The following is a 14,601-nucleotide window of genomic DNA, read 5'->3' as shown; positions in this document are numbered from 1 at the left end:
TACTTCCGGGAAATTACGTTCACCGTACATGGGCGGGGCCAGTGTATGTCAATCAATCCAGGCGGTCGGGACAGAGTGCCATGGCAACGGGTGAGGGAGCGACAGTTGGGAGTTGGGGTAGGAAGAAATCGTAAAATTGGAGAGATTACATTTTTAATCACCTCCTTGAAGATGATAAAACGGACAAAGCGAAAAGAATCAGAGTCGGGCCGACTAACCCTGATAACAGCAGAGGCGCACTCGTCCCCACTGGTAACTAGAGGATTGTGAAGACAAGTGCATGTAACTCTTTAAAAAAAAAACGAATGGTAAAACTATTTTTAAGTGCTCAATAAGGGGAGGTAGGTTCATGCCTAGGAACAGAATTCTATTACATTATAATTATTTAAATGAATTAAGTTACATTTCCCTGTAGGGTGCCAAGTCTGGTTGGGCCCTACTCCAGGAAGAATCATCACATAACCTCCCACCTCCCTACAGAGCAGCATTCCGCTACCAGCTCCAATATTTTTATGAATAATAAATGCAAGTGTTTAGAATTTAAAAAAATATATTTTATGTCCAATGATGTTTTCCTATCCTTAATTCCTTATGAATCAAGGACAGTTCTGGAGGGTTTGCAACTTTGGAATTCACTATCAAGCCTTTGCAGGTTAACTGCAGCACATACAGCTTAAAGCGACCTCTATTTGGTCCCAACAATGTGCCACAGCCTAAGCAGAGCACCCTGAAATGGTTACAGCAACAGGTGTGACATTTTCCCACAGTAGCCATTTTATGAACTGAATGAGATTGCCATTTCAGCAAACTTGGATAGCTTTGTTCTATTGGCCAATATCTATCAGAAGTTGTTTTTTTTTTAGAGATACAGCACTGAAACAGGCCTTTTATACTGCCCAGATTCATTTAATGTCAGACTTTTACAGTCAGCTAATAAAAGGCTTTCATCCCATTAGTATGGGCTGGATTTGAACCAAGCTTCCAGAAGTAAAAGGTTAGTGTGTACTCAGTTGCAACTCCAAGTTCCTCCAAATTACATATCTTTAATGTTGACAGCTCCTGCTTTTGAGTGAGAGATCAAAGTAAATTAATATAGTCTCGGCATGAAATTTAAATTGGATTGTGAGGGAAAGGAGAATTTCAGAAGGGATCACTTTCCCCAATTATGCAGTTACAGCATTTGATGTAGTCATAAGCATCTCAACATTTGGTGGTGTGATACTCATCACTAGGTCCCCTCTTCACCATTCCCTGATAACTTTTCCTTGTTTGAGTACCACACTCTTATTCACATGGGCGGCGCAGTGGTTAGCACCGCAGCCTCACAGCTCCAGGGACCCGGGTTCGATTCTGGGTACTGCCTGTGCGGAGTTTGCAAGTTCTCCCTGTGTCTGCGTGGGTTTCCTCCGGGTGCTCCGGTTTCCTCCCACATGCCAAAGACTTGCAGGTTGATAGGTTAATTGGCGATTATAAATTGCCCCTAGTATAGGTAGGTGGTAGGGACAGGTGGGGATGTGGTAGGAATATGGGATTAGTGTAGGATTAGTAGGGTGGTTGATGGTCGGCACAGACTCGGTGGGCCGAAGGGCCTGTTTCAGTGCTGTATCTCTAAAAAAAAAGAACTTAATATTCCCCATCATCTACTACCCCTTAAGCCTCATAACTTCCTCATTGATATTCTCCCTGTGCCTCTATGCTGAGCAAATCGTCCTTAATTTAAAAAAAAAAAACCCTCTCCTCCAAATTCTGTCCACACTCAACCTCCTCCTTCACAAAAACACCCATGACCACCCTTCAACATTACCATCTGACACTGCTTTGGCGTCAAGGTCTCGATCTCTGATAAGGCTATACTTAGCTTCCTGTTTACCTGGAACCCCACTACCCTCACCTTCTGCTCCTTGTAAACCCCCCTCCCCCCGACTACTGTTCTTTCACAAACTCACTTCCAGATGCTCCACTTCCTTTTCTTTGGCATACCACCCTCCTACCTCATCAAAGCAATACTGCCTTTGTTATCTTGTTTCACAGCTCTCTCACTTTCATATTTGATGCCCTCATCCCTACCAATTAACTTACCATCTCCCATGTTTCTTCCTGTAGCTCTCACTTTTTTACCCTAAATTCTAAAGGTTGCAGCCTTTAGCACACTTGGGCACCAGTGGTCTTGTCATTCGTTGCTACTACCTTTTCTTACTCTCCAAGACCAGAACCTCCTGCTGCTGAGGATCATCCTGGAAAGAAACAGTAACTATTTGTTTTCTCCATTACAAACCACCTTTTCAAACCCCTTCTTCTTGACATCTCCATTCACAATTCAGACACCCAGATTGGGGAGATCACCAATTTCTTTGACTGTGAGATCAAGGCCATCTGCACAACTGTCTCCTTCCACTCTGACCAACTCACCCACTCACTGACCCAGCATTCAGTCAAGAAGGCATACGGCATGCTTGCCTTCATCGGTCGGGGCATAGAGAATAAAAATTGGCAAGTCATGCTGCAGTTGTACAGAACTTTAGTTAGGCCACACTTAGAATATTGTGTACAATTCTGGTCCCCACACTAACAGAAGGACGTGGAGGCTTTGGAGAGGGTACAGAAGAGGTTTACCAGGATGTTGCCTGGTCTGGAGGGCATTAGCTATGAGGAGAGGTTGGATAAACTCAGATTGTTTTCACTGGAACGACGGAGGTGGAGGGGCGACATGATAGAGGTTTACAAAGTTATGAGCGGCATGGACAGAGTGGATAGTCAGAAGCTTTTTCCCAGGGTGGAAGAGTCAGTTACTAGGGGACATAGGTTTAAGGTGCAAGGGGTAAAGTTTAGAGGGGATGTGTGAGGCAAGTTCTTTACACAGAGGGTGGTGAGTGCCTGGAACTTACTGCCAGGGGAGGTGGTGGAAGCAGGTACGATAGTGACATTTAAGAGACATCTTGACAAATATATGAATAGGATGGGAATAGAGGGATACGGTCCCCGGAAGTGCAGAAGGTTTTAGTTTAGGCAGGCATCAAGATCGGCGCAGGCTTGGAGGGCCGAATGGCCTGTTCCTGTGCTGTACTGTTCTTTGTTCTCCTCAGCACTAGCCAACTCATCTCTTCCAGTAGACCCATCTCCACCCTCAATTCAACTACCTTTCCTGGCCACAATGCTTATTGATATCTTAGGCACTATCCACCCTTTACAAAGATGTTATCATCCCCCCTTCAAAAAAAGTATGTTTATCCTCTCCAACTACCGCCCCTATGTTTTGTCTTCTACAAGGTGCGGCTACCCAGCTCCATGCCCATTTGCCTGTTCAAGTCCCTTCAATCTGGCTTCAAAGCTTTTTGAGAATGCCCTCGTCAAAGTCATCAATTATATCGAGCGTGACTATGGTGTAGAACCTTCCTTGCCAGCTTTGTGGCATTCAACCCAGTTGATCATGCCACCCTTTGCCTCCTTTTTTGTGGGACTGTCCTTGTTTGTTTTTTTTCCAATCTGTCTCAGCAGAGCCAGTGCATCTTCAGCAAAGGCTTTGTTATCCGGTCTCTGCATAGTCACCTCTGGAGTTTCCTAGGATCTATCAATGGATCTCTTCCTTCCCCTTGCTCTTCTTGATGGTAGACGTTGAATTTTTGGGATGTGCTGTTGAAATAAGGTTGGTGAGTTGAGGCCATTTCTCTACCAATTCTATTATGAAACTGACAACTAGAGAGGAGTAGCAGAGAAACCTGATGAGGACTCTCTCTTCCCAATTATAGGGAAGCATTCAGCTTGCATTCTATACCTCTCCAAGAGAGAACAGGTAATACTGGTAAATTAGCATGTAGGGATTTAGCCTCCTGTCATCCAACTGGTGCTTGTGCTCTATTTTCTTGTGCTTTACCTTTGTGTTTCTTTTTTCTACACTTTGCCTACTCAATTTTCCAATACATTTCCCAGAAATTTCTTCAAACTAAAAGATTAGCTATTTGCAAACAGATCCATAAGTTTGTTTGCAAATATCAGTTTCTAATAGTTCGCTGCAGCCTCGAGTTAGTTTTGGAAAAGTTTTGTACAAACAGATCTGGACTCTTAACTGTAGACTCTTAAGATTTAGGTTTGGTTTGATAGAGTTTAACGGTCTCATTTATTGTGCGTTTCTGAATGTTTTCATAAAATAGCTTATTTGTAGTTGTTTCTAACAGATTCAGTGTATTAAAATGAGGATACAAAATGTTACAACTGGGTTCTTTATTATTAGATCCAAGATTAGTTATTATTTTTACTCCAACAGACCTAATATTTTGAGAAGACAAGGTTACAGGATGGGGTGAGGAAAGGGAATGAGAACAGTGAAAATAACTTGTGTTTTCAGCAGCAAATTGGAATCATTTTAGACTTTACTGACAAATGTGATAATGAATTACAAACAACTGAGATGGTCAGTCAATAAACTATAGGAAATTGAACCAAACGAAGTAACTACAAAAACCGTAATTGAAAAAAAATTAACATTTTCCTTTTTGTCGTGAGGAATATGCTCCATTGACGAACAGCAGTCTGCATTCCTGCGGTTCTTCTGCAACTTGTAACAACTTGTGTACAGTGATTACTGTCCCTTCTCCCATGTAATTTACCATTTAATGTAACACAATGCCATATTACTACAGCTGCAACTATTATAACTAAATTCAAAAACAGTGCATTAATGCCGCAATGAGAAACCGAAGACAAAAACATGCATTTTCAATCATCTCCTCCAACAGTAGAGATACTGCAAAGAAAAAAAAGTCATGTTAGTTTTTTTTTAAAGATACATTTGATCCAAAATAGTGGGATTATTTTGCTACAAATGGGTTGTTTCTGGAATTACAGCTCTTCAACAACTCTGTTACAACACTGATACAATAATTTAGAGGTGCAAATGGTACTGTCAACACAGAGATAAACAAGATACATGCAGCAATCAAATATTAAAGTGAGCGCACATGGATCCAGATCAAAATTATATGCCTACACTCCCATTGTTTGATAAGTACACAAAATATCAAAGCTGCTGAAAGCTACATTATCATCCTCAGTCTAATAATCATTTTTTCCCCCAAATGAAGGTTATGCCCCACATATCAGAAATGATGTAATCACACCCATGGCATGTGCAGAGTATAAACCTTTGACAGTTTGCAAGTGGGCACTGAAGTCCAATAAAAGTACCCCAAAAGGAAACCTGAAATGGACCATGCCACAGCTTGTAAGCACTGATAGATGTTACAAATTTTGCATATTCCTTAGATATTCTCTTGGGTGCTAGTCACTTCCATACATGGGGCAAGCATCTTACATTTAACAGTGTGCTTATACTGCACACTCTAGTTATACAAGATCATAACCCAGAGACGTTAACAATGGAATTATGATCTGAACTGTATATTGCACCTTTTGCCTGTGTCCTCAGGTGTACTTCTTCAAACTTTCAGTAGATAGACTGCGAAATACCAGTTGGATGAGTCATGATGTGAGTCATTAAGTTGTGTTATTTTATAGACAGCAAGTAAACATACCAAGTAACAGTCAAAGCTAAACTCGTTTCCTTCAATCTCACTTACTTCCTTAAAAAATGAGAAAATAAACTACTCGCTCCATTTCTTTCCTGGACTTGTTTTTTGGCATTAGCTTTGTTTCTAGGCAAATCCTAAATACAAAAAATTGATCTTCATTTTAGCTTCCAGATCCTGACTGACTGTCTAAGTCTCTCTTCTATTATATTCTCACTATTCACAGGATATAAAATGGTCGAGCTTCCAACTTCTTCCCCATTCAGTGATTCACCAGTAGGCCTGTGAACCAAACTAATTTTCCCTCTCTTCAGAGTATATTCTCAACAGACACCTCACGGTGAGCTCAAATTAATAGAGTTATACCCATAATAGGTATGGTTGCTTTATTAGGTCTTCAGAGACAACCTCTATCCATTCATTCTCAGGATGTGGGCACTGTTAATCAGCATTTATTGTCCATCCCAAGTTGCCTTGAACCACTTGTCTGAGCCAATATCAGCCATTTGTTACAACAGAGTGACTTGCTCGGCCACTTAAGAGCATATGAAATGGGAGGAGTAGGCCATTCGGCCCTTCGAGCCTGCTCCACTATTCAATAAGATCATGGCTGATCTGATTGTGGCCTTAACTCCACTTTCCTGCCTGCCCCCCATAACCCTCGACTGTCTTGTAGATCAAAAATCTTCCAATTCAGCCCAGAATATATTCAAAGACCCAGCCTTCACTGCTCTCTGGGGAAGAGAATTCTGAAGATTAATTACCCTCAGAGAAGAAATTCCTTCTCATCTCCGTCTTAAAAGGGAGATCACTTATTTTGAAAATGTGCTCCTTAGTTCTAGATTCCCCCACGAGGAACATCCTCTCAACATTTACCCTGTCAAGCCCCCTCAGAATCTTATATATTCCAATAAGATCACCGCTTATTCTTCTAAACTCCAATGAGTATACACCCAACCTGCTCAACCTTTCCTCATAAGACAAACCCTTCATCCAGAAATCAGCCCAGTGAACCTTCTCTGAATTGCTTCCAATGCAAGTACATCCCTAACTATGTGTGATCTCACCAATGCCCTGTACACCTGTAGCAAGACTTCCCTACTTTTATACTCCATTCCCCTTGCAATAAAGGCCAACATTCCATTTGCCTTCCTAATTACTAGCTGTACCTGCATGCTAGCTTTTTGTGATTTATATATGACACCCCAGATCCCTCTGTACCGCAGCATTCTGCAGTCTCTTGCCATGTAAATATTCTGCATTTCTATTCTTCCTTACAAAGTGGACAACCTCACATTTTCCCACATTACACTCCATCTGCCAAATTTTTGATCACTCACTTAACCTATTTATATCTCTTTACAGACACTTTGTGTCCTCCTCACAATTTGAGAGAGCAGTTAAGAGCCAGCCGTGTTGGTGTGGGACTGAAGTCACGTATAGGCCACAGGATAAATCTTCTCTAAAGGACAGTAGTGAATCAGCTGGGTCACTTTAATGACACCAGCTTTATTTTCTTTAAACTGAATTCAAATTTAAAATGGGACTGAACTCTTGGATTTTTAGTCCAATAACAAACACTGAACTACTGTACCCCTATATGATGGATTGTTTAATACCCTAAACATTGTAGACAATAATAAAGATAGCTGGATCATTAATGAATCTAATGTCCCTCTGTCTCAATGTCGCAGCCTTTTTTTAAAAAACTGCAAGTTCGCTTTTTATTTTAAAAAGCCCTTAAACAAAACTAATTTCCAATTCCTCTCCCAAAAAAAAAGCTTCTGCTGCAGAAAAACAACCTATGCAAATTCCTGCAGAAGTAACAAGAGTGAGAGGAATGGACAAACAAATTCAAAAAAATCATTTTACACTAAACTGCAGCCAAAATGAATTACCTTGTTTTTCTGTTAGATGCAAGCTTTTACCCATAGAGGCTCTTGCTAAAGTCACCCAACTCCACTGCTTCCAATATATCCTATGCAGGTAAAAATGGCAAATTACTATCGCAACTCAATAAAATCAACAGAGGTTCTTCACGGTCATGGGATAGCGACCCAGCACATGCTGATATTGAGATCCGCCCAGGGATCAGGCACAGGACTGACAGGAATGTATGGCAAGAGTAGTACACTCTCGTCAGTTTTGTGCCTGATTCTTAAGTCAACATCTCTGCTTCATTTAATTAGTCATCCCTCCTATAAGGCCTCTTTGTGCCATTCAACTTTCACTGGGCTAGAACAAAGATAATAATGTAAGTGACTGGTGTGAGTCATTTAGTTGTCTCCTCACAAACTTGTCTTCTGACAGTTGAGCTTCCTGTCACCAAAACACAGCTACCATTTAAGGAGGATGGATTAATTTAGTTCCGATTTACCACAATCATGGCTTCTGTTCGTCGAGAATGAATTGGTTCACTGCAGAAATTGGTTCACTGTGGAAATATCCACAGAAGTTCATGAACAACTGTCCAGTGAGAGGTTAATATCGAGGTACGGCCAAAGAGGAACAATATGTTGGAAAAAGGGTAAAATAAGCAGCGAAACATTTTATTTCTGTATAAATTTATATCATTTACATTTATCTTCTATTCTAAAAGACTGGTGCATCAGGCAAGAATGATGCAAATTTCTTACATACTGTCCCCATTCCAGCTACAGCATAAGTAAGCAGGATAAAGATTCCATACATCCAGGGCTGCACAGTTGTTAGCACTGCAGCCTCATAGCTCCAGCGACCCGGGTTCAATTCTGGGTACTGCCTGTGTGGAGTTTGCAAGTTCTCCCTGTGTCTGCGTGGGTTTTCTCCGGGTGCTCCGGTTTCCTCCCACAAGCCAAAAGACTTGCAGGTTGGTAGGTAAATTGGCCATTAGCAATTGCCCCTAGTTTAGGTTGGTGGTAGGGAAATATAGGGACAGGTGGGGATGTAGGAATATGGGATTAGTGTAGGATTAGTATAAATGGGTGGTTGATGGTCGGCACAGACTCGGTGGGCCGAAGGGCCTGTTTCAGTGCTGTATCTCTAAACTAAACTAAAACTATTTCTGTTCTAGTGAGGAAACATGATGTAGGTTCCTCATCTGAATGAGATTTTAGGGAATTAAACGGTACTAGTTGATCTCCTGTGATATTGCACGCAGGGTGTCAAGACTAAGTGCAGTTTTAGTCAAAGAGAGGGCACTGAGGTGAGAACAATGAACCCACTTGAGTAAAATGTTTTGTGTTCTTGGGCAAATATACTACGAAAGCACCACTCTGTGCTGTATGTTAAATACCTTAGTTACAATTGACATAAAAGGAGCAAGTTCAGTTGATTGACAGCCATGTAATATGTGGGATAATGCTACACACAGCACTACCTACAGATACAATATATAGGAACAGCAGTGGGTCACTCAGCCCCTTGAGCATGTTCCACCATTCAAAAAGATCATGGCTGATCTGTATCCCAACTCCATCTACCTATTTTGGATTCATATACCTAAATATCTTTGACTAGCAAAACAATTATCATTCTCAATCTCAGATTTCAAATTATTAATTGAGCTAGCCTCACTGCTTTTTCACAGAGTTTTATGTATTCTCTCCTCTAATTTAACCCTTGAAGCCCTGGTAACATTCTGTTGAATCCACACTACACTCATGTTCAGTATATTCAGTGCAGTGCTCAGAATTGTACACAGAACTCCAGGTGTGGTCTAACCAGGGCTTTGTATAGCTATAGCAAAACTTCCTCTCCTTCATATTCTAGCCCTCTAGGTAAAAAAGGCTACCATTGCATTAGCCTTCTTGATTTAATTTTTTTATACCTGACCACAGCATTTTAATGATCTTTTTATTGGACCCCTTCAATTCTTTGCACCTTCACTGTTCCTCGCTGTTCACTATTTAAAAACTAAGTGACTCCTGACAATGCAGCCAAGCGCCGTCATCACTCGATTCCCAGTCGAGCACATGCGCAGAATGGTTTCTTCCTGCCAGTATGGTGCTGCACATGCACAGTTTATGTCAGCACCCAGCTTGCCAGGACTAATTCGCGCATGCACGCTAAAACGTCATTGCATGCTGGAACAGGGCCACTTGCACCCTGCCGCCTTCCCTCAGCCGCTCGGTCCCCGCCAGCTTCCCTCAGTCACTCACTCCCTGCCTCAGGCACTTGCTGCTGGCCTTGCCGCTTCCCCCTCTTCCCCCACCCCCACTTGCAACCTGCTTCATCATTCCCCACCCGTTCCCCCCACAACAATGCTGGCCGCTCGCTGTAGGCCTCGCCACTTTCCCCCTCCCCTTGGCCGATCGATCCCCGCCGTGCCGCCCGTAGAAGCGGTGGGGAATGAGCTGCTGAAGCACAAGGTGGGAGAGAGCAGCTGAGGGAAGGCAGCGGCGAGCAGATGGGTGCGGGAGGGAGCAGGGAAGAGAACGGGATACTGTTGGGGGTTGCATGGAGGCGGCGATCGACGCCATTGAGGGGATTTGGGCTTAATTTGTTTTTTTTGTGATAAATTGAACAGCGCTATCTTTATTACTGGCAGTTGCCTTGATGTCGCAGACAGTGACATTTCAGTGGATGAGGCTGCATTTGCGCATGTGCCAGTACTGCTTCATCCAGTACTGTGCTGTCAGCAAATGCAGCCATTTAAAAATGGCACTACCACTATAATGTTGAAACCACTAATCATTTTTAATATGTAATAGATAGTATCTTAGAACATTCTCCTTATACCTCTAGGACTCAGTCTTGAATACCATCTCAGTGTCTGCTGGGTAGTTCGGTAGTCTCAACCTGAAGCCATGGCACTAACTTGGCTGACACAGAGAGAATTTTTTAAAATTCATTCATGGGATGTGGGCATCACTGGCTAGGCCAGCATTTATTGCCCATCCCTAATTGCCCTTGAGAAGGTGGTGGTGAGCTGCCTTCTTGAACCGCTGCAGTCCATGTGAGGTAGGTACACCCACGGTGCTGTTAGGAAAGGAGTTCCAGGATTTTGACCCAGCGACAGTGAAGGAACGGCAATATAGTTCCAAGTCAAGATGGTGTGTGACTTGGAGGGGAACTTGCAGGTGGTGGTGTTCCTATGCATTTGCCGCCCCTGTCCTTCTAGTTGGTACAGGTCGCGAGTTTGAACGGTGCTGTCTAAGGAGCCTTGGTGTGTTGCTGCAGTGCATCTTGTAGATGGTACACACTGCTGCCAATGTGCGTCGGTTGTGGAGGGAGTGAATGTTTGTGAATGGGGTGCCAATCAAGCGGCTGCTTTGTCCTGGATGGTGTCGAGCTTCTTGAGTGTTGTTGGAGCTGCACCCATCCAGGCAAGTGGAGAGTATTCCAGCACACACCTGACTTGTAGATGGTGGACAGGCTTTGGGAAGTCAGGAGGTGAGTTGCTCGCCACAGGATTCCTAGCCTCTGACCTGCTCTTGTAGCCACGGTATTTATATGGCTACTCCAGTTCAGTTTCTGGTCAATGGTAACCCCGCGGATGTTGATAGTGGGGGATTCAGCGATGGTAATGCCATTGAATGTCAAGGGGAGATGGTTAGATTCTCTCTTGTTGGAGATGGTCATTGCCTGGCACTTGTATGGCACAAATGTAACTTGCCACTTATCAACCCAAGCCTGGATATTGTCCAGGTTTTGCTGCATTTCTACACAGACTGCCTCAGTATTTGAGGAGTTGCGAATGGTGCTGAACATTGTGCAATCATCAGCGAACATCCCCACTTCCGACCTTATGATTGAAGGAAGGTCATTGATGAAGCAGCTGAAGATGGTTGGGCCGAGGACACTACCTTGAGGAACTCCTGCAGTGATGTCCTAGAGCTGAGATGATTGACCTCCAACAACCACAAACATCTTCCTTTGCACTAGGTATGAAGCCAACCAGCGGAGAGTTTTCTCCGATTCCCACTGACTTCAATTTTGCTAGGGCTCCTTGATGCCATACACAGTCAAATGCTGCCTTGATGTCAAGGGCAGTCACTCTCACCTCATCTCTTGAGTTCAGCTCTTTTGTCCATGTTTGAACCAAGGCTCTAATGAGGTCAGGAGCTGAGTGGCCCTGGCGGAACCCAAACGGAGCGTCACTGAACAGGTTATTGCTAAGCAAGTGCCGCTTGATAGCACTGTTGATGACACCTTCCATGATTTTACTGATGATGGAGAGTAGACTGATGGGGCGGTAATTGACCAGGTTGGACTTGTCCTGCTTTTTGTGTAAAGGACATACCTGGGCAATTTTCCACGTTGCCGGGTAGATGCCAGTTTGTAGCTGTACTGGAACAGCTTCGCTAGGGCGCAGCAGGAGCACAGGTCTTCAGTGCTATTGCCAGAATATTGTCAGGGCCCATAGCCTTTGCAGTATCCAGTGCCTGCAGTCGTTTCTTGATATCACGCAGAGTGAATCGAATTAACTGAAGTCTGGCATCTGTGATGCTGGGGACTTCAGGAGGAGGCCGAGATGGATCATCAACTCGGCACTTCTGGCTGCAGATTGTTGCAAATGCTTCAGCCTTATCTTTTGCACTGATGTGCTGGGCTCCCCCATCATTGAGGATGGGGATATTTGTGGAGCCACCTCCTCCAGTTAGTTGTTTAATTGTCCACCACCATTCACGGCTGGATGTGGCAGGACTGCAGAGTTTAGATCTGATCCGTTGGTTATGGGATCGCTTAGCTCTGTCTATTGCATGCTGCTTACGCAGTTTGGCATGCAAGTAGTCCTGTATTGCAGCTTCACCCGTTTGACATCTCATTTTGAGGTATGCCTGGTGCTGCTCCTGGCATGCCCTCCTGCACTCTTCACTGAACCAGGGTTGATCTCCTGGCTTGATGGTAATGGTAAAGTGCGGAATATGCTGGGCCATGAGGTTACAGATTGTGTTTGAGTACAGTTCTGCTGCTGTTGATGGCCCACAGCGCCTCATGGATGCCCAGTTTTGCATTGCTAGATCTGTTTGAAGTAGTGCCAGACAACACGATGGAGGGTTTCCTCAATGTGAAGGCAGGACTTCGTCTCCACAAGGACAGTCACTCCTACCAATGCTGTCATGGACAGATGCATCTGTGATTGGTGAGATAAGGTCAAATATGTTTTTCTCTCTTATTGTTCCCCTCACCACCTGCCGCATACCCAGTCTAGCAGCTATATCCTTTAGGACTCGGCCAGCTCAGTCTGTAGTGGTGCTATCGAGCCACTCTTGATGGACATTAAAATCCCCCTCCCAGAGTACATTCTGTGCCTTTACCACCCTCAGTGCTTCCTTCAAGCGGTGTTCAACATAATCATGAATGGAGTGTGAGTGGGAAATGCAACACTACTGAGGGAAGACTTACCATTCTGAAGTAGGGGTTAATGTAATACTGGAGAATTTCATCCTGCACCCTAATGCTCAATATACTCAACATGGGAGTGCTTGATTTTGGACAATTGGAGCACCACTAGAGGCATTATCATCATTTGCCATGATTAGTAGAAAAAAAAATGTAAAAATAAAATTTTTGAATGATTAGTTTAGCAGAAACAGAGAGTCAGTTAATTCAAACAGATGGCCTTTCAATTCCTGAACAAATGGTCACAAATTTGAATCCTTAAGCTCATTCCAATTTGCATACCTCCATTTCAGCAAGGTTATGAGCTGGAATGCACTCAGTCATAACACAAGAAGTTGGAACGCTGCGGCATGGATATGAAAATTGACTGTTCAACTGATCACATCTGAGCTACACGACCTGTTGGTAGATCAGCATGGCTTTGTTAGTAGTTATGGACAAGCCAACAACTGGACATGTTTTTTTTTAAATGCTGGAAATACTGAGGAGGTCAGGCAGCATTTGTGGAGACAGAAACAGAGTAAATGTTTCAGGTCAATAACCTTTCATCAGAACTGCAAAAAGTTGGTAATGTAATAGGTTTTGAGCAGGTGAAATGGGGGAAAGTAGAGAAAGAACAAAAGGGAAGGACTGATAGGTTGGAAGACAGGAGAGATTAAATGACAAAAGAATTGGTGGTGCAGGACCAAAGGGAGTGGTAATGAGACAAGTAAACAAACAATCTGTGTCTCTAGAGGATGTGTGAATGGAAGAATAATGAACAGCTGCCATCTGAAAGCAAAAGCAAAGAAAAATAAAAGACCAAAATATGCAGACAAAATGGGGGCAGAGATTATGGTCTGAAATTGTTGAACTCAACATTGAGTCCCAAAGGCTGTAAAATGCCTGAATGAAAGGTGAAGTGCTGTTCCTCGAGCTTACATTGAGCTTCATTGGAACACTGCAGTCAGCCAAGGACAGAGAGGTCAGCGTGAGACCAAGGTGGAGAATTAAAATGTCAGACAACCGGAAGCTCGGGGTCACGCTCGCAGACGGAACAGAGATGTTTCACAAAGCTTCATTCAATCTCCATTTAGTCTCCCCAATGTAGAGCAGACAGCATTGTAAGCGGCAACTACAGTATACTAATTTGAAAGAAGTACATGTAAATCACTGTTTCACCTAGAAGGACTGTTTGGGGCCTTGGAAGGTGAGGAGAGAGGAGGTAAAAGGGCAGGCGTTGCATCTCCTGCAATTGCATGGAAAGGTGCTGTAGGAAGGGGAACGGGTGTTGGGGGTGATTGAGGAGTGAGCCACGGTGTGACAGAAGTAACAGTCCCGTCAGAATGCAGAAAGAGGAGAGGAAGATGTGTTTAGTGCTAGCATCATGCTGGAAATGGCAGAATACGTTGAATATGGAGGCTGGTGAGGTGGAAGGTGAGCACAAGGGGAACCCTATTATGGCTCTGGGAAGGAGGGAAAGGGACGAGAGCAGAAGTGTGGGAATTGGGACAGACAAGCCCCTGTTAACCAGGGTGCAGGGTGTTGGGGCAGGGAGTGGGGTGGTGGGTGGGGAATCCTCAGTTGAGGAAAATTTAAGACGCATCAGAAGTGCTGGTATGGAAGGTTGCATCATCAGAACAGATGCGACAGAAATGGAGAAGCTGGGAGAATGAATTGGAGTCCCTACAGGAAGCAGAGTGTGAGAAAGTATAGTCGAGGTAGCTGTAGGAGTCGGTGGACTTTTAGTAAATATTTCCAGAAATGGAGACAG

At 43.7% G+C, this 14,601-nt stretch overlaps 1 protein-coding gene and 1 long non-coding RNA gene across 6 annotated transcripts in view; one reads left to right on the top strand and one right to left on the bottom strand.

Moving 5' to 3' along the window:
* Nucleotides 1-52: 52 nt before the first annotated feature.
* LOC137383438 (uncharacterized) overlaps nt 53-14,601 on the top strand; it is a 33,799-nt gene continuing 19,250 nt past the window's right edge. Inside the window, exon 1 of the long non-coding RNA XR_010977407.1 lies at nt 53-252. This is a non-coding gene — a long non-coding RNA (uncharacterized lncRNA). The remainder of the gene's footprint in view (nt 253-14,601) is intronic.
* Nucleotides 4,264-14,601, bottom strand: part of LOC137383435 (bromodomain-containing protein 8-like) — a 115,695-nt gene continuing 105,357 nt past the window's right edge. For 3 of the 5 annotated variants that reach the window (XM_068056301.1, XM_068056305.1, XM_068056302.1), the window contains exons 28-29: nt 7,421-7,500; nt 4,265-4,741 (exon numbers count right to left, since the gene is read on the bottom strand). In XM_068056301.1, coding sequence (XP_067912402.1) covers nt 7,447-7,500 — 54 coding nt within the window. In that variant the 3' untranslated portion in view covers nt 4,265-4,741; nt 7,421-7,446. Of the gene's footprint in view, nt 4,742-7,420; nt 7,501-14,601 lie in introns of all 5 variants that reach the window. The other 2 variants (XM_068056303.1, XM_068056304.1) reach the window with 2 other exon arrangements.

Source organism: Heterodontus francisci, chromosome 24, assembly GCF_036365525.1.
Source record: "Heterodontus francisci isolate sHetFra1 chromosome 24, sHetFra1.hap1, whole genome shotgun sequence".
Classification (NCBI taxonomy): domain Eukaryota; kingdom Metazoa; phylum Chordata; class Chondrichthyes; order Heterodontiformes; family Heterodontidae; genus Heterodontus; species Heterodontus francisci.
Note: the sequence above shows the minus strand (reverse complement) of the source record. Positions and strands in the feature narration are given on the sequence as shown.